This window comes from Narcine bancroftii, chromosome 7 (genome assembly GCF_036971445.1).
Source record: "Narcine bancroftii isolate sNarBan1 chromosome 7, sNarBan1.hap1, whole genome shotgun sequence".
Taxonomy (NCBI): Eukaryota; Metazoa; Chordata; class Chondrichthyes; order Torpediniformes; family Narcinidae; genus Narcine; species Narcine bancroftii.
In genome coordinates, this window is record NC_091475.1 from 166,464,047 (window position 1) to 166,492,023 (window position 27,977).

General features: G+C 39.8%; 1 protein-coding gene across 7 annotated transcripts in view; it reads left to right on the forward strand.

Annotated features, from left to right (window-relative positions):
• Nucleotides 1-27,977, forward strand: part of ranbp2 (RAN binding protein 2) — an 87,467-nt gene that overhangs the window by 19,915 nt on the left and 39,575 nt on the right. For 4 of the 7 annotated variants that reach the window (XR_011342182.1, XM_069891155.1, XM_069891159.1 and 1 more), the window contains exons 9-20: nt 138-347; nt 3,400-3,581; nt 3,657-3,832; nt 3,926-4,049; nt 4,606-4,767; nt 12,304-12,441; nt 12,517-12,666; nt 13,633-13,839; nt 14,732-14,815; nt 15,067-15,202; nt 16,074-16,168; nt 19,890-25,158. Coding sequence is in view for 6 of the 7 variants with exons in the window: in XM_069891155.1 (XP_069747256.1) it covers nt 138-347; nt 3,400-3,581; nt 3,657-3,832; nt 3,926-4,049; nt 4,606-4,767; nt 12,304-12,441; nt 12,517-12,666; nt 13,633-13,839; nt 14,732-14,815; nt 15,067-15,202; nt 16,074-16,168; nt 19,890-25,158 (6,933 nt within the window). In the remaining variant the exon portion in view is untranslated. The remainder of the gene's footprint in view (nt 1-137; nt 348-3,399; nt 3,582-3,656; nt 3,833-3,925; nt 4,050-4,605; nt 4,768-12,303; nt 12,442-12,516; nt 12,667-13,632; nt 13,840-14,731; nt 14,816-15,066; nt 15,203-16,073; nt 16,169-19,889; nt 25,159-27,977) is intronic. The other 3 variants (XM_069891156.1, XM_069891160.1, XM_069891157.1) reach the window with 2 other exon arrangements.

Genomic DNA, 27,977 nt, shown 5'->3' on the forward strand with positions numbered 1-27,977 from the left:
TTTGAATAAGCAGTTCATTGAAACCTCCAACATGATCGTGATGAGTTTCAATCTGTGTAGCAGTCGCTACAGTTTGTTAATTTTTGCTTTACAGAAGTCCTGTAATATTCTAGCAAACCGTTCCTCCTTCTTTTTAGGTCACATGTTAATTAACATGATGGTTGGGAAGCCTGACTTTCACAATGAAGTGGTGGAGACCTTTGCAAACAAAAGTGGTCAAAATGCATTAATTGAAGCATTATTTGGAAGTCGATTAACTTCTGAAAGGTCTTTTCTAGCCAACGATGATATCAGCAATGTAACAGGAAAGCATCCAGATGTGACTGATCTTGTAAAATCGGATGATGGTAAGAACTTTGAAAATTTGAGATTTCAGTTTGTGTGAAGAGTCGTGCTGTTTTCCTATTTATTTCTGATTGTAACATAGAGCATGATGTTTGGAGTAGATTTCATTGTCCTTTTACTTTATAAAGTAAGGGAGGTGAAGTGTGCACTCATGTGTCACACCATCCATGCCCATCAATGTGATCACTTGTTTTGGTCCCGTTTGATAAAATTGCATCCATATCCCTCCAAACTCTTCCCATTTGTATAATTACCCAAGTCCTTCGTAAAGGAAATTCATGTACATGCCTCAACCTCTTTGTTTGGCAGCTCCTTCCAAATGCTCAACCCTCCGAGTGAAGAACTGTTCCCTCATATCCCCTTTAAATTCTACCACCTTGTTTTGTAGTTATGCCTTTCTGTCTTGTATTCTCCTGCTCTTGGAAGCAGATGGTCACTATTCACCTTATCCATCATCCTTTTGATTTTATGGACCTCAATAAGATCTCTCATCAGCCGTGATCTGAATGGCAGAAGGGACTCAGTGGACTGAATTGTCTAATTCTGCTCTGGCATTTTCTCAAATCAACTTATCCTCCCAAATCAGGAGAAGAACTTTGTAAACCTTTTCAATAATCTTTTGAACTTTATATCCTCCTTGTAGAAAGTCGATCAAAGGTGCACATGATATTCCAAGTGTGGCCACACAATCATGAACATGATATCGCACACTTGTATACAGTGCCCTGACCAATGAAGACAAGCATCCCAAGCACACTCTTAACCACTGTCTATCTGTTCTCCCATCTTTAAAGACCTTTTTATCTTCACCTTTGGGACCCCTGTGCTTCAAAACACTCTTGAGTGAATCTCAGTTAACTGAGTAAGTCCCGCCCTGGTTCAGTTTACTCAAACATATCACCACCCACTTCTCATAGTTGAAGTGCATCTGCCATTCCTTAGCCCACTTTTCCATCTGTGTTGTAAACCAAGGTAACCTACTTCATTGTACACTTTTGTACATTTTTTCGTGTCGTCAGCAAATTTGCTTTGCGACAAATGTGTTCAAATCATTTGTGTATATTTCAAAAAGCAAGGGTCCAGTACCAAACCTGAGGCACTACACTGGTCACTGTCTTCCAGTCTGGAAAACTGGACTCTGAATCCTTTCACTAAGCCAATTTTTTAGCCACTCAGCTAGCTGACTTTGCATTCTGTGTCCTGACCTTCCCTGCTAACCTATCATGAATGACCTTTACTAAAACCCATATAAATAACATCAACTACCTCTTCAAAAAAATCTTACTGAGTTTGTGAAACACTTTCCCACACAAATCCATGCTGGCGCTCTTTGATTTCCACTGGCCATTCATCCAGATTCTCTCCCTCAGTTCTCTCAGTAGTTTCCCTACCCCTGACATCAGACTAACAGGACTGTAGTTACCTAGATTATCCTTCCCAATATGTTTCCTTAATGATACCTCATTTACTGTGTATGTGAGAGAAACCGGTTTGATGGTCCCAAGGGTAACGAATCTGAACACTGCTGATTGAACAGTATTTTTACACACATAGGGGAGTCACAACAGGGGTAAAAGTCTCTCTCTCTCTCTTTCTTTCTCTCTCTCTCTCTCTCACTCTCTCGATTAAACGACACACTGGCAACCTTTCACTGATAGATAGGAATACCATCAAGTTACAACATATGATACCCACCACCCCTTGATGTCTCTAGCAGGCACAGCTCTTATCTAAACAAAACTAGGGACAGTAATTTCTAGACTCAATACTGTAGCTCCCAACCCTTTGTCTGCATGCACCTGGCCTACAACTCTCCTGTGTTGCCCACGGTTCCCAACCTAGTCGAGCTAAGGTTTGTTCCAGAAGAGAAAGGCAAATGTCTCACACGGTGGGCTTTATAGTACCACCTGCTGGAGATTCCAGCCCAGTTATTGATGAGCCAATTAAAGGAGCCATTGTCTAAGTGTGTGGTGACTTGTGGGCAAGGTTGACCTTGATTGGCAGGTGAGGTGATTTCTGACTAGATTCTAGATGGAAAAGTCACTTGCTCCTCCGCAATACACATTCCCACCAGGTTTCAGACAGAGAGGCCTGCAAATTCCACACTAAATTTCACTTCTCGAAGTCACTATAATCACAAATCATTACATACATCAATGTAGACTAGGAGCTTTCCATATAAATACAATAGAAAAGACAAAACCTCACCACCGTGAGAGTGATAGTAGTGATCCAGTGAATGGCAAAAGCCCACCAACTCCCCAGCTTCCCCAGGAGGAGTCATGACCCAAAAGGCTCACTTTGCATTTCAATTTTGTTGGTGGGCACTGCCACATTGAGGATTTTGTTTTTAGTGGCTGCGGGAATTTCTTCTGGAGTGTCATTGGATGCCCAGGAATAGGGCTGTTTGACTGGGGCCCTTTACCTTTTCTCAGTTAATGGCCCATCCTCACGACCACAGGGAGGTAATTAACATGTCAAGGGCTTGTGCTACAAGGGCTGATTCCTCTGAGGAGCCCTGGAGGAGGATATCATCGATGTAGTGGATCCTTCGTCCCAGAAGGAAAAAAGGACAGATGGCTCACATGTGGTGGACTTTATAGTACCATCAGCTGGAGAATCTAGTCAGGTATTGAAGGGCCAATGACTAGGTGTGCACTGACATGTGGGCAACCCGACCTTGATTGGCAGGTGAGGTGACTTCTGACGAGGTTCCAGGTGGAGGGGTCACGTGCCCCTCAGCAATTCACATTTCCACCAGGTTACAGATGGGGTCACATGACCCTCCACACTACACCTGACCACCTTCATTCCTTAGTAAAAGGTCCAATATTTCCCCTTCCCTTGTTGGCCTATCCACATTGTTGCAGAAAGTTATCTTGATCCACTAAATAAAGTTTACACCATTTAATCCCCCAACACTTTGGCATGTAATTATAAATTACGATTTAGATTAGCACATAATTTGGTTGGTATGTTGTGTCTTAGCCATGAAGTATATAAAGAAATTAAACTTTCAGTTAAAACTAGCTTTGTAATCTGGTCTTTTTTCAGGTTGTATTATGTTGCATGGTGGAAATTTGCAACACCTTGTCTGGCTTGGTTTGCAGCAGTTTTCAATGGCACAATTGCCTATAGTTCGGAATTGGCTGAAACGGTTATTTCCAAGATTGCCCCAGGAAACATCACGGCTTGACTCAAATGCTCCTGAGACCATTTGTATTTTGGATCTAGAGGTATGATTAAAAGGTGTGCTAGTTTTTAAGGTGTTTCAAAAAATAGATGATTCTGATTTGATAAAATATTTTCAGGTTTTTCTTCTTGGAGTGATATATTCAAGCTACACACAGTTACAAGATAAATCAGCTCGTCTCTACAGTTTACATCAACCAAAGTTCTTGCCACTATCGATAAGTAAACTACTCTACACAGAACGTCAAAGAGCCTGGTGGGATGCCGTCCACAGCCTGGTCTCTAAAAAAGCACAGTAAATATACTATTGTTTTTATCATCAATTGATGATTTTTGTACGATCAGAAGTTCATTGAAACAAAGTTTATTGCACTACCTTTCTATTCAGACCAGGTTCTTCAGTTAAATTAAGACTCTTAATCCAGCGTGATCTTGGTACCTTGAGGGCATTGGATAGACATGGACTTCAACCTGCCCTAATTATTCACTGGGCACAAAGCTTAGTCAATATAGTAAGTCTTAATTGGAATGCTTTAAATGTTGAATTGAAAATGTTCCTTTGGCTTTTATTATACTTGGAATACTTGGTGTTTTTTTTTAAACAGAATTAACTGCAGAACATTATTACATTTGTATAATCCTTTGACTTTTTAAAACTCAAAGCACTTCAGTGAACACATAATTTAACATCTATGAATTCTTATCGCCTTAATCTAGTTCATTCTGTTCAGTAAATAAATTCTTATTTCCAACTGTAGTGCCTGATATCTGCCTTTCCCTCACGTATTTACTGTTGCTGTGAAATCCACAATTTTGCTATTATTCTGTTTCTTCCTCTTCCCTCCCCCTCTCAGTCAAAATGACGTGCATCTGATCATAATAATGATGCAATGTTTGATTGAAAACATTGCCTATTTCTGAGGCTTTATCTCCTATTTATTCCATTCCTTTTTGAACCAGACTATATGAAGTCTAGCTTGTTTGCTTTCTAAGACAGTTAACACTGTTGTTTGTATGTGGTTAACATATTTAATAATAATCTTTCACCTAACTTTTTTCTTTGTTTAGGGAAGTCGATTAAATTCTTATTATGACCAGAAGGAATACATAGGACGGAGTGTCTTCTATTGGAAGAAAGTTCAGCCATTACTTCAGAGCATCAGAAACAAAAGGAATGTTCATGAACCCATTGATCCATTGTTCATGCACTTCTATAGTAAGGAAATTAAGGTACCTACGCTGACTCTAATTCATCCATGAACTGAAATGTCTCTGGTTAAATTTTTGATCTAACTTGCAGGTGTGTCTTGCCCTGCCTTGTGATATTTTTTATTATATGTAAAATTTTGAGAAGGCTTGGAAATAAGTGTACTATCTTGGCCCCATGTCATAACCATTACTGTTTTGCTATGTTGAGATTGTCCTCAGTTTTTCTAATTTTTATCCAATGATATCAGAGCTTTAAAATGAAAGTTACATCAGTCACCAGTGCAGGGCACTTTTTAAAAAAAAGTTATTAAAATCATTAATTGTCAATCTGAATCTAGACTGTATGATCTGTTTTGAATTTGAGTCTTGTATTTGCTTGGCACTGTTTCCATTAGTTTTCTCGAATTTCATCTTTGTTTTGGGACGACAGCTATTAATTTTTTTCTGAAAGCTGCTGTACTTTTAGTTGAAGGTTTAGCAATGGATTAAATATAATTACCTCATTCCTCCAATAAAATGTTCTATTTGATCCTGCAGCACATGCTATTTTTGAAGGGAGTGGCAGGTTCATCATCTAGGCAGAGCCAGGACCAATGTCCTGGGGTTGGTTTGCTCGAGCTGTTGGGGAAGGTTTAAACTAATGTTCCAGGGGGGATGGGAACAAGTGTAGAGAGACAGAAGGGTGTAAAATAAGGATAGAGCAAAAGGAAGTAAGGTGAAAAGCAATAGTGACAGGCAGGTAAAACCCAGGGCGAAAATCAAAAGGTAAATGGCATAATAATGTGGCTAAAGCAAGTCTGAAGGCCTTGTGTCTGAATGCAAGGAGCATTCGTAATAAGGTGGAGGAATTGAATGTGGTGATGGCTATTAATGACTATGACATAGTCTGGATCACAGAGACATGGCTTCAGGTGGACCATGACTGGGAGCCCAACATTCAGGGGTTACTCGATATTCAGGACTGATAGACAAAATGGAAATGCGTGGAGTAGCGTTGTTGGTTAGAGAGAAGGTGAATACAGTAGTAAGGAAGGACATTAGTTTGGAGGATATGGAATCGATAAGAGTAGAACTATAAAACACTAAGGGGCAGAAGATGCTAGTGGGAGTTGTGTACAGGCCACCTAATGATAGCAGTGAGGTAGGGATAGCATTATGCAGGAAATTGGTAATGCGTCCATCAAAGGGACAGCAGTTATAATGGGTGACTTTAATTTGCATTTAGATTGGGAGAACCAAATTGGTAAGGAGGAAGAGGAGTTCTTAGAATGTATGTAGGATTGTTTTCTAAATAAGCTATTCTAGACTGGGTGTTGAGTAATGGCAAGGGGTTAATTAACAATCTTATTGTGAGGAACCCCTTGGGCAAGAGTGACCACAGTATAGTGGAATTCTTCATTAGGATGGAGTGTAACAGAGTTGATTCAAATACAAAGTTTCTGAACTTAGAGGGGTAACTTTGATAGTATGAGATGAGAACTGGCTAAAATAAATTGGCAAATGGTACTTAAAGGACTAACAGTGGAAATGCAATGGCAATCGTTTAAAGATAGCTTGGAGCAATTACAATAAATGTACATCCCAGTTTGTAAAAAGAATAAATCAAGGAGGGTAGCACAGCCATGGCTAACAAGGTAAGTCAGGGAGAGTATCAAATCCAAAGAAGCAGCATATAAATTAGCCAAAAAAATTCCTGATGATTGGGAGAAATTCGGAGTTCTACAGAGGAGGACAAAAGGATTAATTAGGAAAGATAAAAGGAATTATGAGAGAAAGCTGGCAGGGAACATTAAAAAAATGACAAAAGCTTTTTATAGATATGTAAAGAGAAAGAGGTTAGTTAAGACAAATCTGGATCAGTTGCAGTCAGAAATGGGTGAATTAATCATGGGGTACCGCACGGATGGCAGTCTCTTCAATCTGAGGCGCCTGCAAGCTCACACCAAGACACAAGAGAAACTTGTCCGTGAACTACTCTTTGCAGATGATGCCGCTTTAGTTGCCCATTCAGAGCCAGCTCTTCAGCGCTTGACGTCCTGCTTTGCGGAAACTGCCAAAATGTTTGGCCTGGAAGTCAGCCTGAAGAAAACTGAGGTCCTCCATCAGCCAGCTCCCCACCATGACTACCAGCCCCCCCACATCTCCATCGGGCACACAAAACTCAAAACGGTCAACCAGTTTACCTATCTCGGCTGCACCATTTCATCAGATGCAAGGATCGACAATGAGATAGACAACAGACTCGCCAAGGCAAATAGCGCCTTTGGAAGACTACACAAAAGAGTCTGGAAAAACAACCAACTGAAAAACCTCACAAAGATAAGCGTATACAGAGCCGTTGTCATACCCACACTCCTGTTCGGCTCCGAATCATGGGTCCTCTACCGGCACCACCTACGGCTCCTAGAACGCTTCCACCAGCGTTGTCTCCGCTCCATCCTCAACATCCATTGGAGCGCTCACACCCCTAACGTCGAGGTACTCGAGATGGCAGAGGTCGACAGCATCGAGTCCACGCTGCTGAAGATCCAGCTGCGCTGGATGGGTCACGTCTCCAGAATGGAGGACCATCGCCTTCCCAAGATCGTATTATATGGCGAGCTCTCCACTGGCCACCGTGACAGAGGTGCACCAAAGAAAAGGTACAAGGACTGCCTAAAGAAATCTCTTGGTGCCTGCCACATTGACCACCGCCAGTGGGCTGATAACGCCTCAAACCGTGCATCTTGGCGCCTCACAGTTTGGCGGGCAGCAGCCTCCTTTGAAGAAGACCGCAGAGCCCACCTCACTGACAAAAGGCAAAGGAGGAAAAACCCAACACCCAACCCCAACCAACCAATTTTCCCCTGCAACCGCTGCAATCGTGTCTGCCTGTCCCGCATCGGACTGGTCAGCCACAAACGAGCCTGCAGCTGACGTGGACTTTTTACCCCCTCCATAAATCTTCGTCCGCGAAGCCAAGCCAAAGAAAAAGAACAAGGACATAGACATTGAATAACTACTTTAGTTCTGCCTTTACTAACGAAGACATTACAAATCTTCAGGAAATTGTAAGGGATTGTGGATTTAATGTGGGGAAGGGACTGAAGGAAATAATCGTGTCAAGAGGTTGTTAATTAAATTGAAGGGATTAAAGGTGGATAAATCCCCAGGGCCGGCACATTAGGGTTAAAATTTGCTTAAGGAAGTAGCCCAGGAAATAGTGAATGAATTAGTGATGATTTTTCAAAACTCTTTAGATACTGGATTAGTTCCTGAGGATTGGAGGGTGGCCAACATAACCCCACTCTTTAAGAAGGGAGGGAGAGAGAAATCGGGAAACTACAGACCAGTTAGCCTGATATTGATAGCAGGGAAAATGCTACAGTCAGTTATTAAAGATGCGATTGCAGCACCTTTGGGAGAGCAGTGGTATCATTGGAGAGTCTGTATGGTTTTGTGCACAGTATATGAAGTATGGTATTAAGGTGGTTAGAGAATTGGTTGACGGACAGGAAGCAGAGTAGAAATAAATGGGTTATTTTCAGAATGGCAGCCAATGACTAATGGGGTACGACAGGGTTCTGTGCTGGGGCCACAGTTATTTACAATATATATCAATGTCTTAGATGTGGGAATAGAAAGCAGCGTCTTGAAATTTGCATACAACACGAAGTAAGGTAGCGGGGTTACCTGTGTAGAGGATTCAAGGAGAGTGCAGGGTGACTTGGACAAGTTAGGCGAGTGGGCCAGAATGTGGCAGTTGCAATATAATGTGGATAAATGTGAGGTTATCCACTTTTGGATTATTATCTAAATGGTATCTGTTTAGGAAAAGGGGAAATGCAATGAGACTTGAGTGTCACTGTGCATCAGTCATTGAAAGTGGGCATCCAGGTAAGGCAGGCAGTGAGAAAGGTAAATGGTATGCTGGCACTCATAGCAAGAGGATTTGAGTTCAGGAGTAGGGAGGCCTTACTGCAGCTGTACAGGGCCTTGGAACACTTGGAATACTGTGTTCAGTTTTGGTCTCCTTATCTGAAGAAGGACATCCTCACCATGGAGGGGTTGTAGAGAAAGTTCACTAGATTAATACCAGGAATCGAAGGACTTTCATAAGAAGAAAGGTTGGATCAACTAGGCTTGTATTTGCTGGAATTTAGAAGATTGAGGGGGGAATCTGATAGAAACATAAAAATTCTTAGACTAAATGCAGGAAGGTTGTTTCTGATGCTGGGAAAAACCAGGACCAGGGGTCATGGCTTAAGGATAAGGGGGAAGTCTTTTAGGACTGAGATGAGAAAAAATTTCTTCTCTCAGAGTGGTAACTCTGTGGAATTCTTTGCCACAGGAAGTAGTTGAGGCCGGTTCTTCCTCAATATTTGAAAGGAGTTAGATTTGGCCCTTGTGGCTAAGGGGATCAGAGTGTATAGGGAGAAGGCAGGAACCGGGTACTGATCAGCCATGATCATAATGAATGGCGGTGTAGGCTTGAAGGACCAAATGGCCTACTCCTATACCTATTTTTCTATGTTTCTAACCTGTTATGAATTTTGTGACTTGTTCATGACAATAAATTCCGATCTGATCGGAATTTACAACCCTACAAAATGGCATTTCTCTGGACTACAGTGTGCTTATGCGCGCACACAATACACGGTACAAATAATGACTCTAAAAATCCATAGGATGTAGGAGCAGAAATGGCCAATTCAACCTATTGCGTCTGCCCTGCTGTTTAATCATTAGCTGATCCATTTTCCCACTCAGCCCCTCTGCTTGGCCTTCTCCCCATAACCTTTGATGCCCTGGGAAATCAAGAACCTATTAATCTCTGCCTTAAATACACCCAATAACTTGGTCTCCACATTCACGTGTGGCAACAAATCCCAAAGATTCTCTGCCCTCTGGCCAAAGAAATTTATCCATATCTCTGTTCTAAGTGGACATCCTTCAATCCTGATGTCCTCTTGTCCTAGACTCCCACCATGGGAAACAATCTTTCTACATCTACTCTCCATGTCTTTCAACATTCAAAACATTTCAATGAGATTCCCTCCCTCATTCTCTTAAATTCCAACGATTATAGGCAAGAACTATCGAACATTCCTCATATGATAATATTTTATTTCCTGGAATCATCCTCTGAACCCTCTAATATCCTTTTTAAATGAGGAACGCAAAACTGCTCACAGTACTCCAAGTGAGATCTCATTGGTCCCTTGTAAACTTCAACATCACATCCCTGCTCTTGTATTCTATTTCTCTTGAAGTGAATGCCAGCATTGCATTTACCTTCTTCACCAATGACTCAGCCTGCATGTTTATTTATTCTGCTAAACTGCACAACTGTACACTTTTTAACATTGTATTTCCTTTTCCTCTTCTACCCATTCTCTTAATCTGTGCAAGTTCTTCTGCAGCCTCTCTGTTTACACCATCGCTACCTGTTCCTCTGCTTAACTTCATATTATCTACAAACTTGGCCACAAAGCCATTCATTCCATAATCTAAGAAATTGATATAACATAAAGATGCAGCAACGACCCCTCTGGAACTCCACTGGCAACTGGCAGCCAATCAGAATATGTTCCCTGTATTCCGACTCTGCCTCCTGTCAATCAGTCCATGCTAGTATATTTTGAGGTCATACGGCAGCTCTTAAGTAACTTCGTATTTGGCACCTTGTCAAAGGCCTTCTGAAAATCCAAATACACAATATACACTGCATCTCCTTTTTCTAGCAAGCTTGACATTTCAAAGGATTCAAATAGGTTTGTCAAGCAAAATTTTGCCTTAAGGATACTGTGCTGACTTTGGCCTCTCTGTCATGTACCTCCATGTACTCCGTAACCACGTGATTGATGATGAACTTCAGCGTCTTCCCAACGATTGATCTCAGGTGGAATGGTCGATATTTTCCTTTACGCTGCCTCCCTCTCTTGAATAGTGGGGTAACATTTGCAATTTTCCAGTCCTCCGGGACCATGCCAAAATCTATTGATTCCTGAAAGATTACCAATGCCTCCACAGTCTCTACAGCTACTTCTTTCAGAATCCAAGGGTGCAATACATATGGTCTACCCTTAAACCATTCAGCTTTAGGAACACCTAGTAATAGTAACTGCACTCACTTACCTCCCCTAATGCCCTTGGCCATCTGAACTGCAGATGACTTCCACAGTGAAGTCCAGTGGAAAAATACTCCGAGCTCTCCTGCCATCTCTTGTCTCCCATTATTATTTCTCCATCATCATTTTCTTATGGTCCAATATCTACTTTTTAAAAACTATTGACACACTTGAAGCTTTTTGTATTCTCTGATATTATTTGCTAGCCTATTTTCATACTACTTCTTTTCCTTCCTTAATGAATTTTTTAGTTGCTTTCTGCAAGTTTTTTTAAAAAAACATCCCAATCCTCTATCTTCCCACTAGCTTTTGCTTCCCTGAATGCCCTCTTTTGCTTTTATGTTGGCTTTGGTTTCCCTTGTCAGCCACAGTTGTGACATTTTTTCCATTAGAATATTTCCTCTCTTTTGTGTATTTGTCCTCCATCTTTATTATTTCTTGCAGACATTGCAACCATTACTGCTCTGCTGTCTACCCTACTAGTGCCCCCTTCCAATCTACTTTGGTCATTTCCCCTCTCATGCCACTATAATTTCTTTTACTCCACTGAAAAACTGACACATCTGACTTTAGTTTTTCCTTGTTAAATCTCAAATTGAACTCAATCATACTGTGATCACTGCCCGCTAATGGCTTCTTTACCCTAAGTATTCTAGTCACTTTTGGTATATTGCGCAACACCCAAGCCAGAATACATTCTGGTAATTTCATGTTATTCCTTACCAACAGAGCCACACCACCCCCTTTACCTACACTGAATATCCTTGGACATTTAGCTCCCAATGATGTCCATCCTTTAGCCACGACTGTGATGGCCACAGCATAATGCCTGCCAATCTAGCTGTACTACAAGGTCACCACTTTATTTCTTATGCTGTGTGCCTTTAAATATAAAACGTTTAGCCCTGTATTCGTTACTTTTTTGACTCTCTATCCCTGTTACATTCCAACATCCCAGTTTTGCCCCTTTTTCTGTCCTTCCAAACTCCCTACCAGCTGTCTGTACTTGTGCAATATCTGCCCCTTCATTTTGGTCGTGTTTCTCCCCCCCCCAACTCTGCCCACAAATATTTTGGGATGATTTACTCAATTACAAAACTTAATTAATCACACAGCATGTGAAAAGAAGCTATTTCCCAGCCTAGCAATCGCGATTTTGATGCTTCTGTACCACCACCTTGATGGTAGTGGGTCAGAGGTAGTGTGCTGGATGGAAAGGGTCCTCAATAATTCTTTGAGCCCTATTGAAGCAATGCTCATAGGAAATGTCAATAATGAAAAGCGAGACCCCATTGATATTCTCAGCCATTTCATCCGGTGTAGGTTGGTGTTTCATTTACAGTGATGTTCATTCATAAAGCAAATTTTAATAACACAAATTTAAATTGATGTTTTGGATTCTCAAGTCACTGTTGGCAATGCATAAGTTATGATTTTGTTGTTTTAGGTTGATGAAGTTGATGATTATGAAAAGCAATCAGAAATTGCTTTTGCTACGCTTAATGTAGTCGATGGGAAAATTGATGAGGCAATTGCTGCTTTTGAATCCATCAATAATATTACTGCACATTGGAATCTTGCTTTGGTAAGTGATGGGAGGATCTTTTTTCCAAGATACATCAGCAACTACTAGTATAATTTGTATTTTTACTTGTTTTAGATATTTCATCGAAGGTCTGAAGAGTATGAAAATGGTGATGGGATGACACCTGATGAGCAAGAAGAATGTAAAAATTGTTTGCTCAGCAGCAGAGAATATTTAAAAAAGGTCCTGAACAAAACTGAAACTAATGTGGCAGCTATTAACAGTGTAAGTGTCCATTAATAGAGGATTTTTTTAATATAACATCACATTGTTGAAAATGTAATTGAGGATATTTAAGAGAAACGGTCACATTGTGTAAGGTTTATATTTTTAGTTGGTAAATTATGGGCAAAGTCATGGCAAATTAAAATACAAACATTAATAATATGGTTAATAATTATATTTCATTTTCACCATTAGTATTCATTTATTTAGATCCTAAATAACAATGATTATTCAGTGAATAGTTGAATGAAACAATGAAACAAGGTTTAACTTGTTGATCTAGAACATAGAATATTATAGCATACTGCATGCCCTTCAGCCCACAATGTGCTGACCTATGTAAACCTACTCCACAATGATCTGAATTTTCCCTACTTTACATCCATAATCCTCTATTTTTCGTACATCTATGTGCCAATCTAAGGATCTTTTGACTTAGCAAGAATGTATTCTGGCATTGGTGAGATTGAGTAAAAATAGGTCAAGGATATTATGGGTAGATATTTAGTTGTGCTTAAGTGAATAGTTGCTTGGTAGTTCTTGGCTCTAGCATGGCCATAGAGAAATATACAACAACAAATGCTGAAAACTTGAGTGAATAAAAAGAAGCTGGAGGGACTTGATGGGTCCAGCAGCATCCATGTAGAGAAATAATCAGTCTTTGTTTTGAGTCAGAACCCTTTATCAAGTAATTTGCATAAATTTTCCATGCCTTTCTAGGTGTTGTTTGCTAAATTACTTTATCCAATTCATTGAACTCACACAAGGTTTTATTTTGCATGGACATGTTTCCATAATTTTCCACGGCTCTGAGGAGGCTGTTTAAGTGACTTGTTCCGTTTCCGATGTTTTTTCCAATTTTTTTCCATCTGTCACGGGAAAAATGTTTCTGAATATTTCTCCCTATTTCAATTTTCCCTTGTCCTTTGCTTCAGTTATTTCAATTTAATTATTTCTTTTTGTCAGTTGCCTGTACCAATAGATGCAGTAACAGAAATGCTGGAGTTGGTAAATCAGCATCTTCAAGAATATAATGATGAGCTTGACCCTGGTGAAGAAATAAATGAATTTGCCCAGATAGCTGAAAATGGCACATCTCCAGAGTTGATACCAGCAAAGCATTCCACTCTATCTCCAATAAAGCCTAGTCCATCACCAACCAAAAGTTACAAGGTAATTTTTATTTTTCAAATTATTTTGAGTCTGATGCAAATAAATATTGCAAATTACCACTGTCCTGGTTTAGTTGAAAAATAATGTTTAAAGTTGTCTTGTAAGTATAAAGGCATCTTGACTTCTATTCTTTGCACTCCCTTGATTTCCCCTGTCATTGGTATCAAGTACATGCCTCCAGATAAATTCGGTTTCAATTTTAAACTTGTACTGCATCCATACCTGTATTTTTTTTAAAAAAAAAGCTATCTAATTGATAGTCTTAAGTTAGTTTGGTAAGACATTAGATTTGTTCAAACCTATGTCCTTTGCTTATGAACATGTTGTCTTCAAGCAGAAATCATAATGATTGTTCAAATTTTAATTTCCTTGCAGTTTCATTTGGCAACGTAGTGACTTAATAAATCGTGCTGCTGCTTCATCTCCAGCTACCACTATGATACTGAACTGCAATGCTGTCTGTGTGGAGTTTGCACCTGCTCCCAGGACTGCAAATGATTTCCCTCTGTGCCTTGAATTTCACTTACATCCCAAAATGTGCAAGTTTGAATGTTAATTGGCAACTTTAAATTACTGCCAAGTAGATGTAGGAGAATCATGGTGGTGTTGATGGGCATTTGAAAGCAGATGGATTATGTTGGAATAAAGTTGGACTTGGACTGAGAGCTGTCATAGGCTTGATGGGCTGAATGTACTCATGTCATGGGAAATGTAAAATATCTAGGAACTAGATTGTTTAAATTTACATTTATTGTCATGTGCCATAGTACAATGAAAAGGTTAGTTTGTTTTACAGGTAGTGGAAGATGTTACTTGCAGTTGAACTTCTCTCAATGCTGGGGATAAATTCCTGTTGAAGTGTGACCAAAATTATTTCAGATATTTTTTTCAGTGGTCTCCAAAGACTCCACCTCGTTGGGCTGAAGATCAAAGACATCTGCTGCAAATGCTTTGCCAACAAGTGGAACAGCTGAAGGTACGAAATGTCATTCAGTAAGTGTTTTATAATCAGCAAGGAATGAATCTTTCAGTGGAAGAACAGAGTAAAATTTGCTCTGAAGTCTTGTGTTGGAATCAGAATAAATTTCATAATTTAAACCTGTAGTGAAATGATGAAGGAAATTTTAATTCCCCTTTGTTTAGGAAATGGATTTTGAATCATTGTTTTGAATCAGTTCCTTGTCAGCTTTATGAGATGCAAATAATTTTCCATTTATAATGTTCCAGGGTGAAGTCCTTGAACTGAAACTGAATAATTCAAGTGCAACAGACTCTCCACGTCGCCAATGGCACACAAATAGTTATGATTCCCGAACAGAAAATTATCAAGGAGTACAGAGTTTTCAGGGGGCACCATTGACAGGTAAATGTAAAGCCATTAAAATTGCCTTATAATAAAATAATTAAAGAGATGAAATCTATGCATTGTGCTTTTAAGGGGAGCATCAAACTGTTATTTTAATACTACATATTTAATTATCAAGCAAAATGTCTGCAGATGCTAGATTGATGCATAATCAAAAATTTTTTTGGAAACTTGATAACATGGAATTTGTTTTAAATTGAAAGTTGCAATTCGATCATTTAGACCTACCACAAATAATTATTATTAAGGTACAAACTCCCTAAATTCAGTTTTTTAGGGAAGTTACAAATAATGTTAACAATAGGTTTCAGCGCCTTCAGGGAAAATTTTAATATTTAGAGACGAGAGGCTGCAGATACTGGAATTTGGGGGGGGGGGAAATGAGCTGCTCGAAAAACTCAGAAGATTGGGCAATATCTCTGGAGGCTAAGGGATGGCTGATGTTCCAGACTGGGTCTTGATGCAAGGGATCAACCTGAAATAGTGACCTTACCTCCACAGATGCTTAGTTCCTCTAGTTCAGTGGTTTTCAAACTTTTTCTTCCACTTGTCATAGGTGTTCTGTGGTTAGTAGTTGGTGGGGGTGGGTGGGGAGTTGAGAACCACTGCTCTAGACTCTATTGTTACTGAAATATTTTGCTTGTGAAAAATTGTCATTGGCCCATTAGAAAGAAGTTTGCAAACCACTGCTGTAGCTGCTCCTCTTTTTTTCTATGTTGTCATGCCTAAGAATAGGGACTATGGCTGTGCCAAATCATTAAAATTACAGTTGAAATGTTATTTAAGAGTATGTGTAATATATGAGTATTCAGTTTACTAGGGAGATGTTTGTGGAGAAGCTACAAAATTAATATGCAAATTATTTTAGTTGCTACCTCAGGGTCAACTGTGTTCTACAATCAATCTCCTACGTACAATTCCCAGTACCTTCTGAGAACAGCAACGAATGTGGCTCCAACCAAGGTACCCAGAGTGAGATTGTGTTTGGACCTGGATATAAAACATAAAGCATTGAAGCACAGAACAGGCCTTTCAGCTCATAATGTTGTTCTGAGCTATATAAACCTAATCCACAACAATCTAGCCCTTTCCTACCACACACCTATTAACCCTTTTTTTTGTTTTGCATCCATGTGCCTATTGAAGTCTTTGAAATGTCCCAATTGTACCAACCTCCACTACCACCCCAGCAATGCATTCCATGCACTTAACCACTAAAAGTGTTTTTTAAAATATCCACTCATCTTAAACATCTTTTGTTATTGTTGTCACCCAGAAAAGAGATACTGGTTCTCAACCCTACCTATGCCGCTCATAATCTTGTCTACTTCCATTAGTCACCTGTTATTTGTCATTCCGAAAAAAAGCCAAAGCTCGATCAACCTTGTTTCATAAGACATGTTCTCCATTCCCGGCAATGTCCTGGTAAATCTCCTCTGCAACCTCTTCAAAGCCTCTACAAGGGAGGCACAGTTAGTGTAGTGGTTAGTGTGATGCTGTTATAGCACCATTGATGGGGACTACGGTTCTGCACTGCCTGTAAGGAGTTTGTACATTCTCTCTGTGTCTGTGTGGGATTCCTTCCATCATTCAAAATGTACCAAGGTTGTAGGACAATTGGTGGTACGAAAGAGCCTGTTACCATGCTACATGCCTAAGTTTAAATTTAAAATCCATCCTTTAATGAGACAACCAGAATTGCATTCAATCCTCCCAAGTGTGATCTAATCAGTTTTGTAGGACTGCAGCATTACCTCACAGTGCTGTGTGCTGAAGTCAATCCCTATACTAATGAAGGCCAGCATACTATATCCCTTTTTAATCACCCTGTGTGGTAACTTTGAGAGATCTATGGGCTTAAACCGTAAGATCCCTTTGTTCTTCTACACTGTTAGGAATAAGAACATGAGAAATAGGAGCAGGAGCAGGCCATCTGGCCCATTGAGCTTGCTCTGTCTCTCAATAAAATCATGGCTGATCTGATTATTGACTCAACCCCACCAACCTGCCTTTCCCCATAGTCCTTGATTCGTTTTTTTATGTAAAAAAAATCTCTATAACTGAACCTTAAATATGTTTAATTAAGTAGCCTTAACTTCTTCCCTGGTTAGAGAATTCCAGATTCACTACTCTAGGAAAAACAGTTTTTCCCTTATCTCCGTCTTAAATTTACTCCCCTGAATCTTGAGGCTGTGTTCCCTAGTTCAGGTCTCATCTACTAGTGAAAACAATTTTCCTGCTTCTATCTTATCTCTCCCTTTCATAATTTTATTTCTTTCTATAAGATCTTCCCTCATTCTTCTGAATTCGAGTGAGTATAATTCCAGACGATTTAGTCTCTCCTCATAAGTCAACCCCTCATCTCTGGGATCAACCTGGTGGACCTCTTCTGTACTGTCTCCATGACCAGTATATCCTTAAGTATGGAGACCAGAACTGGACACCGTACTCCAGATGTGGCCTCACCAGTCCCTTGTACAGTTGCAGCATGAGCTCCCTGCTCTTGACTTCAATTCCTCTAGCAATGAAGGCCAACATTCCATTTGCCTTCTTAATAACCTGTTGTAGCTGCAACCCAACTTGTTGCGTTTCATGCACGAGCATTCCCAAGACCTTCAGCATGATGCAGTTTTACACCACAAAATAATATGCTCTTCTATTTTTCCTACCAAGGTGGATGACTTCACGTTTACTAACATTGTATTCCATCCGCCAGTCCTTTGCCCATTCACCTAACTTAACTATATCCTCTGCAGCCTCTCCATTCTCTGTACAATTTCCACTCAATTTAGTATCATCCACAAACTTGGCTACATTACACTCTGTCCTCTCTTCCATATCATCAATGTAAATGATGAACAGCTGCGGACCCAGCACCAACCACTGTGGCCCCCCACTTACCACTGTCTGCCAATCAGAAAAACACCCATTTATTCTGACTCTCTGCCCTCTGTCACTTAATCCTTAATCCATGCCAATATACTCCCCCCAGACTCCATCTGTATTTTATTGATAAGTCTCTTGTGCGACACCTTGTCAAAAGCTTTCTGGAAATCCAAATATACAACATCAACCTGTTCCACTCTATATACAGCACCCATTATATTCCCAAAGAACTCCAGCAAGTTTGTCAGACAAGACCTGGCCTTTCTGAATCCATGCTGCATCTGCCTGATGGAACCTCCTAGTTCTAAATGCTATTTCATCCTTAATAATAGCTTCAAGCATTTTCCTGACTACTGCCTTCATCCCTTTTTAAAAGATGGTGTGACATTTGCTGTCTTCCAATCTGCTGGGACCTTCCCAGAATCCAGAGAATTTTGGTAAATGATAACCAACACATCAACTATAACTCCTGGCATTTCCTTCAGTATCCTGGGATACATCCCATAAGGATCAGGGGATTTGTCTGCTTTTAGTCCCATTAGTTTGCTGATCACTATCTCTTTTGTAACAATTATTGAGGTCCTCACCTCCCTTCGCATCCCTATCACCACTCTGGCATGCTGGACATGTCTTCCACCGTGAAGACTGACACAAAATATTTGTTCAATCCCTCAGCCATTTTCTCGTAACTCTTATCAATCTCCCTTTCTCATCTTCCAAGGAACCTATGTTCACTCTAGCCATTATCTCTCTGTTAATTGCATCACCTCACACTTATCCAGATTGAATTCCATCTGCCATCCCTGCCCAGCTCTACATCCTGTCCATATCCTGTGGTAACCTGCCATAAATGTTTACAATATCCTCAATGCCCCCAACCTTTGTGTCTGCAAACTTACAGACTCGCCCCTTCACTTTTTTTGTCCAAGTTATTTTCAAATATCATGAAATGCAGGGGTCCCAGAACATATCCCTATGGAAAACTACTAGTCTCTGACCTCCAGTAAGAATATTTTTCATCTACTACTATCCTTTGCCTTCTGCGGCCAAGTGAATTCTGAATCCACACAGTCAAATTTCTATGGATCTCTTGCTTCATGACTTTCTGAATGAGTCTACAATAGGGGACTTTGTTAAAACACCTTAATAAAATCATTGTACAGCACATCCATTGCTTGACCTTCATCAATTTCTTTTGTCATGTTGAAAAATTCATAACAAAGCCCTGATGACTATTCTTGAAAAGACTATGCTTCTCTAAATGCTTATAAATCCTGTCCCTAAGAATCCGATCCAATAGGTTGCCCACCAATGATGCAAGACTCGCTCATCTACAATTCCCAGGATTTTCCTTCTTGCCTTTCTTAAATTAGGGGGCTTCATTTGCCATTCTCCAATTCTCTAGCACCTCTTCTGCGGCCAGGGATGATGCAGATATCATTGTTGATGCCTGAATGATCTTGTCCCTTGATTCCTGTTGCAACCTAGGGAATGTCTGATTCAGTCCTAGAAACTTGTTTATCCATATGATTTTAACACCAGCACTTTTACCTCAACTTCCACATGCTCCAAAAGTGTTCTACACAAACATTATATTCACCAAGGTTTATCTCCTTAGTGAAACAGAAAGTATTAATTTAGGGCCTCCCCTACCTCCTCAGCCTCCAGTCACATTTCCCACCTTATCCCTGTGGCCCTACATTAGTCATTTTGTTTTTCATGAACATATAGAATGTCTTTGTGTTTTTCTTAATCCTATTTAGTTATACTTTAACATTGCATGTTTTCTTTCTTAAAGCAGCCTCCTGCATATGGAATTGGTCGGATTCCACCACAACAGTCTGTGTATGGATATCAACAGCAAGCTCATACACCCCCTGGTCAAAACAATTCTGCATGTATTTATCCACGGGATATGTATGGGCCACAGTTGCGCTTTGAATCGCCTGCAACTGGATTACTTTCACCTTTTGGTGAAGAGTACTATAGCCGCAGTGCACAAACCAGTACAAACCCACCTTTACCAGAGCCTGGTTACTTCACCAAGCCACCTGCAGGAATGCATCTAATGAAGCCTGCAGAAACTAAAGGAAGATTTGGAGCACCTAATCAACAAATGCAAAATGAAGCTACCAAGAATTCTTTGGTTACTGGATTATTGCACTCAACACCAGCAATAACATTTAAATTTCATTCAAATTTCAAGAATAATGAAGGAGATTTTACATTTTCATCACCACAAATGAAAGCCCAGGCGCCACCTTCATCTTCTAATGATGGTCTCCTGGGAATTTTAACTGCAGGGAGATGCATAAAAAATGATTTGATTTTAACCCAAGGAATGCAAAGTCGGGGGTTCTCCTCCCAGGGAGTGCAGGATTCTTTTAATGACTTTTCAGCTCCAAAGCAAAACAAAAATGCATTCAACAATGTATTAAGTAACCAAGTATTTTGTTTCAAGGATATTGGTAAGATAGCAACTTCTAGAGATAATGCAGAAGACAAAGATGGTGAAAGTGAACATGACAGTGTTCCTGATGAAGATGGGCCACATTTTGACCCAGTGGTACCACTTCCTGACAAAGTAGATGTAAAAACAGGAGAAGAAGATGAAGAATTACTGTATTTCAACAGAGCTAAACTCTTCCGTTTTGACAAAGAGGCCAAAGAATGGAAGGAGCGAGGCATTGGGCATATAAAGCTACTACAACACAAGACATCTGGTAAAATTCGGCTCCTGATGAGACGAGATCAGGTTCTTAAGATCTGTGCAAATCATTACATAACAGCAGATATGAAGTTAAAACCGAATGCAGGATCTGATAAATCATGGGTCTGGTGTGCCTTGGATTATTCTGATGAAAAGCCAGTACCTGAGCAACTTGCTGTTAGATTTAAAACAGCAGATGAGGCTATATTGTTCAAAACCAAATTTGAAGAAGCACAAAACTTGGTTAAAGGGCAAAAATTTAAATCAAGCAGTGCATTTGTTCAAGAACCGAAAATGGGAATCAAAATGTCTGATGAGCTGAACTTAAGTGCTGTTAAAACTTCTGAAGATTCTGGATTTGGTGCCCAATTCTTCAAGAAATGCGGTGAATGGGAATGTAACTTGTGTTTTGTACGAAACCCTGCTACAACTTCTTTCTGTGTATCCTGTCAAAATCCTAAAACTAACAATAGAAAACAAGGCTTGCCTTTTACTTCACAAACCTTGTTGCAAAATGGAAATGCAATTGAAGGAACTGAGAATATGACTGCTTTTACCAAACCTGTAGGATTTGGTGACAAACTTCCTAACAATGATACAAAATCTGCATCTTTTCAGACAGCTAAACCTAATGGCAAAGTTCCTACTGTTACTTCATTTGGCCAGTCAGCCTTCAGTGAAAGAAAATCTACTTTGCCTAGAGACACTTTAGAAGGATTATTTTCCAGAAAGGAAGGACAGTGGGATTGTGGGACCTGTTTAGTGAGAAACGAGGCAGAAGTAACAAACTGTGTTGCCTGTCGGCTACCCAAGCCTAATGCCAAAGTTCCAGTGGTTACTCCATTTGGCCAGTCAGCCTTCAGTGAGAGAAAATCTGCTTTGCCTAAAGACACTTTAGAAGGATTATTTTCCAGAAAGGAAGGACAGTGGGACTGTGGGACCTGTTTAGTGAGAAACGAGGCAGAAGTAACAAACTGTGTTGCCTGTCAGGTACCCAAGCCTAATGCCAAAGTTCCAGTGGTTCCTCCATTTGGCCAGTCAGCCTTCAGTGAGAGAAAATCTGCTTTGCCTAAAGACACTTTAGAAGGATTATTTTCCAGAAAGGAAGGACAGTGGGACTGTGGGACCTGTTTAGTGAGAAACGAGGCAGAAGTAACAAACTGTGTTGCCTGTCAGGTACCCAAGCCTAATGCCAAAGTTCCAGTGGTTCCTCCATTTGGCCAGTCAGCCTTCAGTGAGAGAAAATCTGCTTTGCCTAAAGACACTTTAGAAGGATTATTTTCCAGAAAGGAAGGACAGTGGGACTGTGGGACCTGTTTAGTGAGAAACGAGGCAGAAGTAACAAACTGTGTTGCCTGTCAGGTACCCAAGCCTAATGCCAAAGTTCCAGTGGTTCCTCCATTTGGCCAGTCAGCCTTCAGTGAGAGAAAATCTACTTTGCCTAAAGACACTTTAGAAGGATTATTTTCCAGAAAGGAAGGACAATGGGACTGTGGGACCTGTTTAGTGAGAAACGAGGCAGAAGTAACAAACTGTGTTGCCTGTCGGATACCCAAGCCTAATGCCAAAGTTCCAGTGGTTCCTCCATTTGGCCAGTCAGCCTTCAGTGAGAGAAAATCTACTTTGCCTAAAGACACTTTAGAAGGATTATTTTCCAGAAAGGAAGGACAGTGGGACTGTGGGACCTGTTTAGTGAGAAACGAGGCAGAAGTTAAAAACTGTGTTTCCTGTCAGGTACCCAAGCCTGATGCCAAAGTTCCAGTTGTTACTTCTATTGGCCAGTCAGCCTTCAGTGAGAAACCATGTACGTCAACACAGGGAGCATTTGAGGGATTGTTTTCCAAAAAAGAAGGACAGTGGGATTGTGACTCTTGTTTTGTAAGAAATAACGCAAAAGCAACAAACTGCATTGCCTGTCAGGTGCCCAACTCAAATAATAGAGCTGTAGGAGTTTCAACAACTGCTTCTGCCCCATATGTTCTTGGGAATGTTTACCCTAAATCAGATGCACCTGAATTGGGATTTAAACCCAATTTTCCTGCATCTGGCATTAAATTTGGCCATGGTGATGTAAACAACACTGCAAAGTTCAAGGTTGAAGCATCATCTTCAAGGCCATTTTCCAGTCCTGCATTTGCATTTTCTTCTAATTCGGCTACTAGATTTACATTTGGCTTGCCGGATACAGGCAGAGATTCTACTGAAAAAGGCACTCAGCAAGGCTCTGCTACACTCTTTTTAAAAGCCTTTGCTGAACAAAAGGAGAGGGAGAAAAATGCTTCAAAACCTAACAAAGACCAAGTTGCAGCATCTGATATTTCAAGCCAAAGTCAAGATTTTATTCTGGGTAAAGATATGAATGTCTCTACCTTTGCTGATCTAGCAAAAACTGCAGATAAAGGATTTCAATTTGGCAGTAACGATCCTCGTTTCAAAGGGTTTGAAGGAGTGGGTCAACAGCTTTTTTCAACAAGCATTGCAACTGTAGTTGATGATGATGAACTGTACAGAACTGAAGAGGGAGATAATATCCATTTTGACCCTGTGGTTCACATGCCTGAAAAAGTAGATCTTATTACTGGTGAAGAAGATGAAACAGTACTTTATTCACAGAGAGTTAAGCTGTTTAGGTTTGATACAGAAAGCAGCCAGTGGAAGGAGCGGGGTGTTGGAAACCTCAAAGTTCTCCAAAATCAAGCTAATGGCCGCCTTCGTATACTGATGCGTCGAGACCAAGTTTTGAAAGTGTGTGCAAATCACTTGATCACTACCACGATGAACCTTAAACCCTTAATGGGCTCAGACAGGGCATGGGTGTGGTTGGCTAGTGACTTTTCAGATGGTGAGGCAAAACCAGAACAATTAGCAGCAAAGTTTAAGACTCCGGAATTGGCTGAAGAGTTTAAGGATAAATTTGAGGAATTCCAAAGATTGCTGTTGGATATACCACTACAAACACCTCATAAGCTATTAGACAATGGCAAGACTGCTCAACTAATACAAAGAGCTGAAGAAATGAAAAGCGATTTAAAAGACCTGAAATACTTTTTGAAAGATGAGAAAAGAAGCTTGAAAGATGAAGGGAATGTAATGCTGAGTTCTATATCTAAAAGCAACAGTACATCTGGCTTGCTAATCAAACCACATTCTGAAAGTACTGGACCTACATTAGAATGGGATAATTATGATCTACATGAAGAGGCTTTGGATACAAGTATATCTGGCACTACACGTGGGTCTCCTAGCACTAGTAGTCCAGTGAGGAAAAATCTCTTTCGCTTTGGTGATTCAGCATCTGGATTTAACTTCAATTTCCAGCCAAGCTTGAGCCCATTAAAATCACCTAAACTGAACCAGAGTGGGCTGTCTGTAGGTACAGATGAAGATTCAGAATTTGGTCAAGAGGAGGAGAAGGATGTTCAGCATTTTGAGCCAGTTATTTCATTGCCTGATCTGATTAATGTATCAACAGGGGAGGAAAATGAGCAAGTTATCTTTTGTCACAGAGCTAAACTTTACCGCTATGACAAAGAAGTGGGCCAGTGGAAAGAAAGGGGAATCGGAGATCTGAAACTTTTACAAAATTATGATTCTAAAAAAGTTCGGATAGTTATGAGGCGAGATCAGGTGCTGAAAATTTGTGCCAATCACTGGCTAAAACCAGATGTAAAAATAGAACCCATGAAAGGAACTGAAAAAGCCTTTGTTTGGACTGTAATGGATTTTGCAGATGATGTGCCAAAGGTAGAACAGTTGGCTGTACGTTTCAAGCAGCAAGAAGTTGCTAATTCTTTTCGAGATCTATTTGAAGAAGCCAAAAAGGCTCAAGTACAAGGAACATTAGTTACACCATTATCTTCAAGGGAAAATACACCAAGAGAATCTCCTTGTTGTAAGATTTCAGTGTCAATGCTAGAAGAGGCTATGAAGGAATCAGCAGAGCAAACAAGTGTTTGTGTTTCAACGCCAAGCAGTGCAGTAAAGTCAACAAGTACCAGCTTGGCAGAAGAACCTCGATCAAAATTTGTTTTTGGACATGATTCTTTGAAAACCATTTTTAACAATGAAAAAGAGAGACCTTTCACCTTTGGTAACTCAGCAACTGGATCCTTGTTTGGTTTCAGTTTTAAAGGTAGAGATACTGTGTTAAAAGACCAAGTACAAAATGACTCCTCTGCTGTTAAGAATAAACTACAGAATATAACTCACAGTGGATTTGATTTATATAACGCAGCTGGAGCTCTATCAAAACCTTCAATGGCCAGTTTACCTTCAAATTCAGCATCCCAATGTTTGGAAACTGCATTTGCAACTGGGGATAAATCTAAGGTCACAACATTTAATAGATCATCAACTGGTAAGTTTTACTAGCACAAAGAGCTCTTTACTTCCCAGCATACCTTTTCAATATAGTCCAGTGTAAGCACTGAAAGATGTTTTTGCATCAAAAATTTCTTTATCACTTTTGTACACACCACAATTCTTATATATTTTTCTGAGTTGCCCTATAATCCTGGAATGAAATCTACTCCAGTCATATAGTATTCCTTTCCTGACAACTGAAACTTGGTTTTACCTCCTTTGGCCTACAAGTTAGCTATTACCTATCTCTACTTTTGTTAGAATGCTGATGTCCACTCCATATAGCAAAGGTTTTCCATTTTCATAATTTCTTGTTCAAGAAATTTCTAAATTATTTTAATAATGAGAGGCTATCTTACGTATACATGTATAACTTGTTCTTCATAATTTCATGGAGAAATTTTCTCCAGGACTATACTTTTGATTTTTAAAGCCATTTATTTTTAATTATATCAGTAAAATCCCCATTATCCAGCACCTAAAGGGATCACTGATGTTGGATGTGCACATTTTCCAGTTGACTGAGACTCACACTGGCAATGCCTAATATACCTGTATGAAGAATACACTGTTTAAAAGACAAAAGACAGTGCAAAATGTAATTTGAAAAAATTAATTATGTAAAAGTACACTTTAATTAAGTAATTACCATAACTTTCAAAATTTATTTTTGAACCCCAGTCACAAGTGATGTAACAGTGTTGTGCTAGCCGCCAGACTAACCATGCTGCTATCACAATGCCCTCCCCAAAATGCCCCAGCGGCGAACAGCATTGACTGACTCTTCATCCATATGCCCAAGTCAAACCTTCAGTGCAACCCGACTCGCCTCCACACCAGTGCCCCAGTCAGGCCCTCAGCGCAACCTGACCCAAGTGGTGTCAGCGAGAATAATGCACGTGCATTGAGGAGCATTGCTGGATCAGCAGAGCAAATCCATGCGTGTCGAATGAAGACCCAGCATTTCCCCTATGGGGTCCATCCCCCCAATCTTACTCATTTAAAATTTTTATTTCGTCTTTTTTCTACACCAGTTGTTTGAGTTTCCGGTTGATTAAATTCCGGATAATGGAGATTTTACTGTATTCCAATTAAAAAAATAAAGTGCTCAAATCTTTTGTGATGGTTGTTTGCAAATTATATAGGTCATTGTCAATCATTTTTTCTCCAGAAATTCATTGGTAGCATGGATGTAAAAATTACACACATTATTTGTAGCACTATCTAGCCCAGGAGAAATGCAAGAACTACAGATGCTGAAATCTTGAGCAAAAGAGAAACTGGAGGGATTCAGCAGGTCTGGCAGCATCCATAGAGAAATGGGCAGTCAGTTTTTTTGGGACAAGACACTTCCTCAAGACTTGGTCTGTCTAGTCCAGGTTCTCTAAATGGAACCATCTTTTGTAGCATTTTTCTTAAGTCTAGTATTTGTAGGCTTTATAATGTATAAACGTTCTCCAATAGGAGAATTACATTAAAATTGCCTCAGGCGTCTACTAGGACTTGAAGACTTGGGGAGGCACAAGGATTGATCTGAATGTAGAGAATTTTCACATAATTATAAAGGCAAGGCATTTTGCTTCACCTTTCAGAAATGTGTTGTAACAATTATTTTTTAAACTGAATACTTTAGGTTAAATTTTTAACTAATTTATAGGATTTAACAATATTCAAAATGATTTTAAACATTATCCTAACTTCATGGGGGCGTGAAATGGGCAGAAGATGTTCATGCTCCTTTAGGTTGAATAAGTGGTCAGTGGCATCAGCATACAAGTACGGTTAGACTTTGCATTTGAAGAGGATCCTTTGTTTCTTGGTCACTTATTTTTATCTAGACACTTATGCAAGCATTCTTATTTTTAGGGTTTAATTTTAGTCTTTTCAAATCTAATCCATCTGCATTTTGGACCAACACATCTCTCCCTTGGTGTGAAAATAAAGGTATTTCTGGTATCTTGCATCAGTTACAAAATGATAATGGAGTGGTATTATAGAAAATAATATTACGATAGTACAATCTAACTTCTGCATGCAATTTTGTTTTTGTTTGGCTTTTTGAAAAACACTAAGCATGTGTTTTTGAGGGTATCAGGTGGGTAGAAATAGCTATGGTGATATCTTTTTAATCCTTAGCTGCTTATTTTTAAAGAATTCAAGGCATGTATAATGCAGACCCTTTTTCTTTAACTATACTGGTAATTTTGTGTTATACCCTTGTATTCGACTGGGAGTTGCCCAATTAATATTCTGTTGATCTGTGTGAGGTGTTCATTATAAATTACTACCATTATTGGCAAATTGTTTACTAAAACTATCTTCATGTGCACTATTTGGAGCTACTACAGTCTATGAACCTGTTTTTTTTTCATTGAAACTATCTTTTGGATTCTTCCTGTCTGCATTTAGCTCTTCACCTGCTTGCCTTTGGTGCTCCTCATCACTTTATAGAAGATTCTGTCAATGGCACTTTCAGAGTCAGAATTTATTGTCATGAACAAGTCATAAAATTTGCTGTTTTGTGGCAGCATCAAAGTGCAAACATTCATATTCTAAACCATCTCACAACAATAAATATATTTTAAAAAAAAGTCCATGAAAAGTAAGGCAGTGTCTTTGGTTCCAGAGTGCTGTTGGATTTCTACAGATGTACTAATGAGAGCGTGCTGTCATACAGTATTTCAGTGTGGTTTGGGAATTGTTCTGCACAAAATAGGAAGGCACTCCAACGGGTAGTGAAAACTCCCCAACAGATTGTTGGAATGCAATTGTCTACCATCGAATCTATCTTTTAGGGATAATGTTTGGACAAGA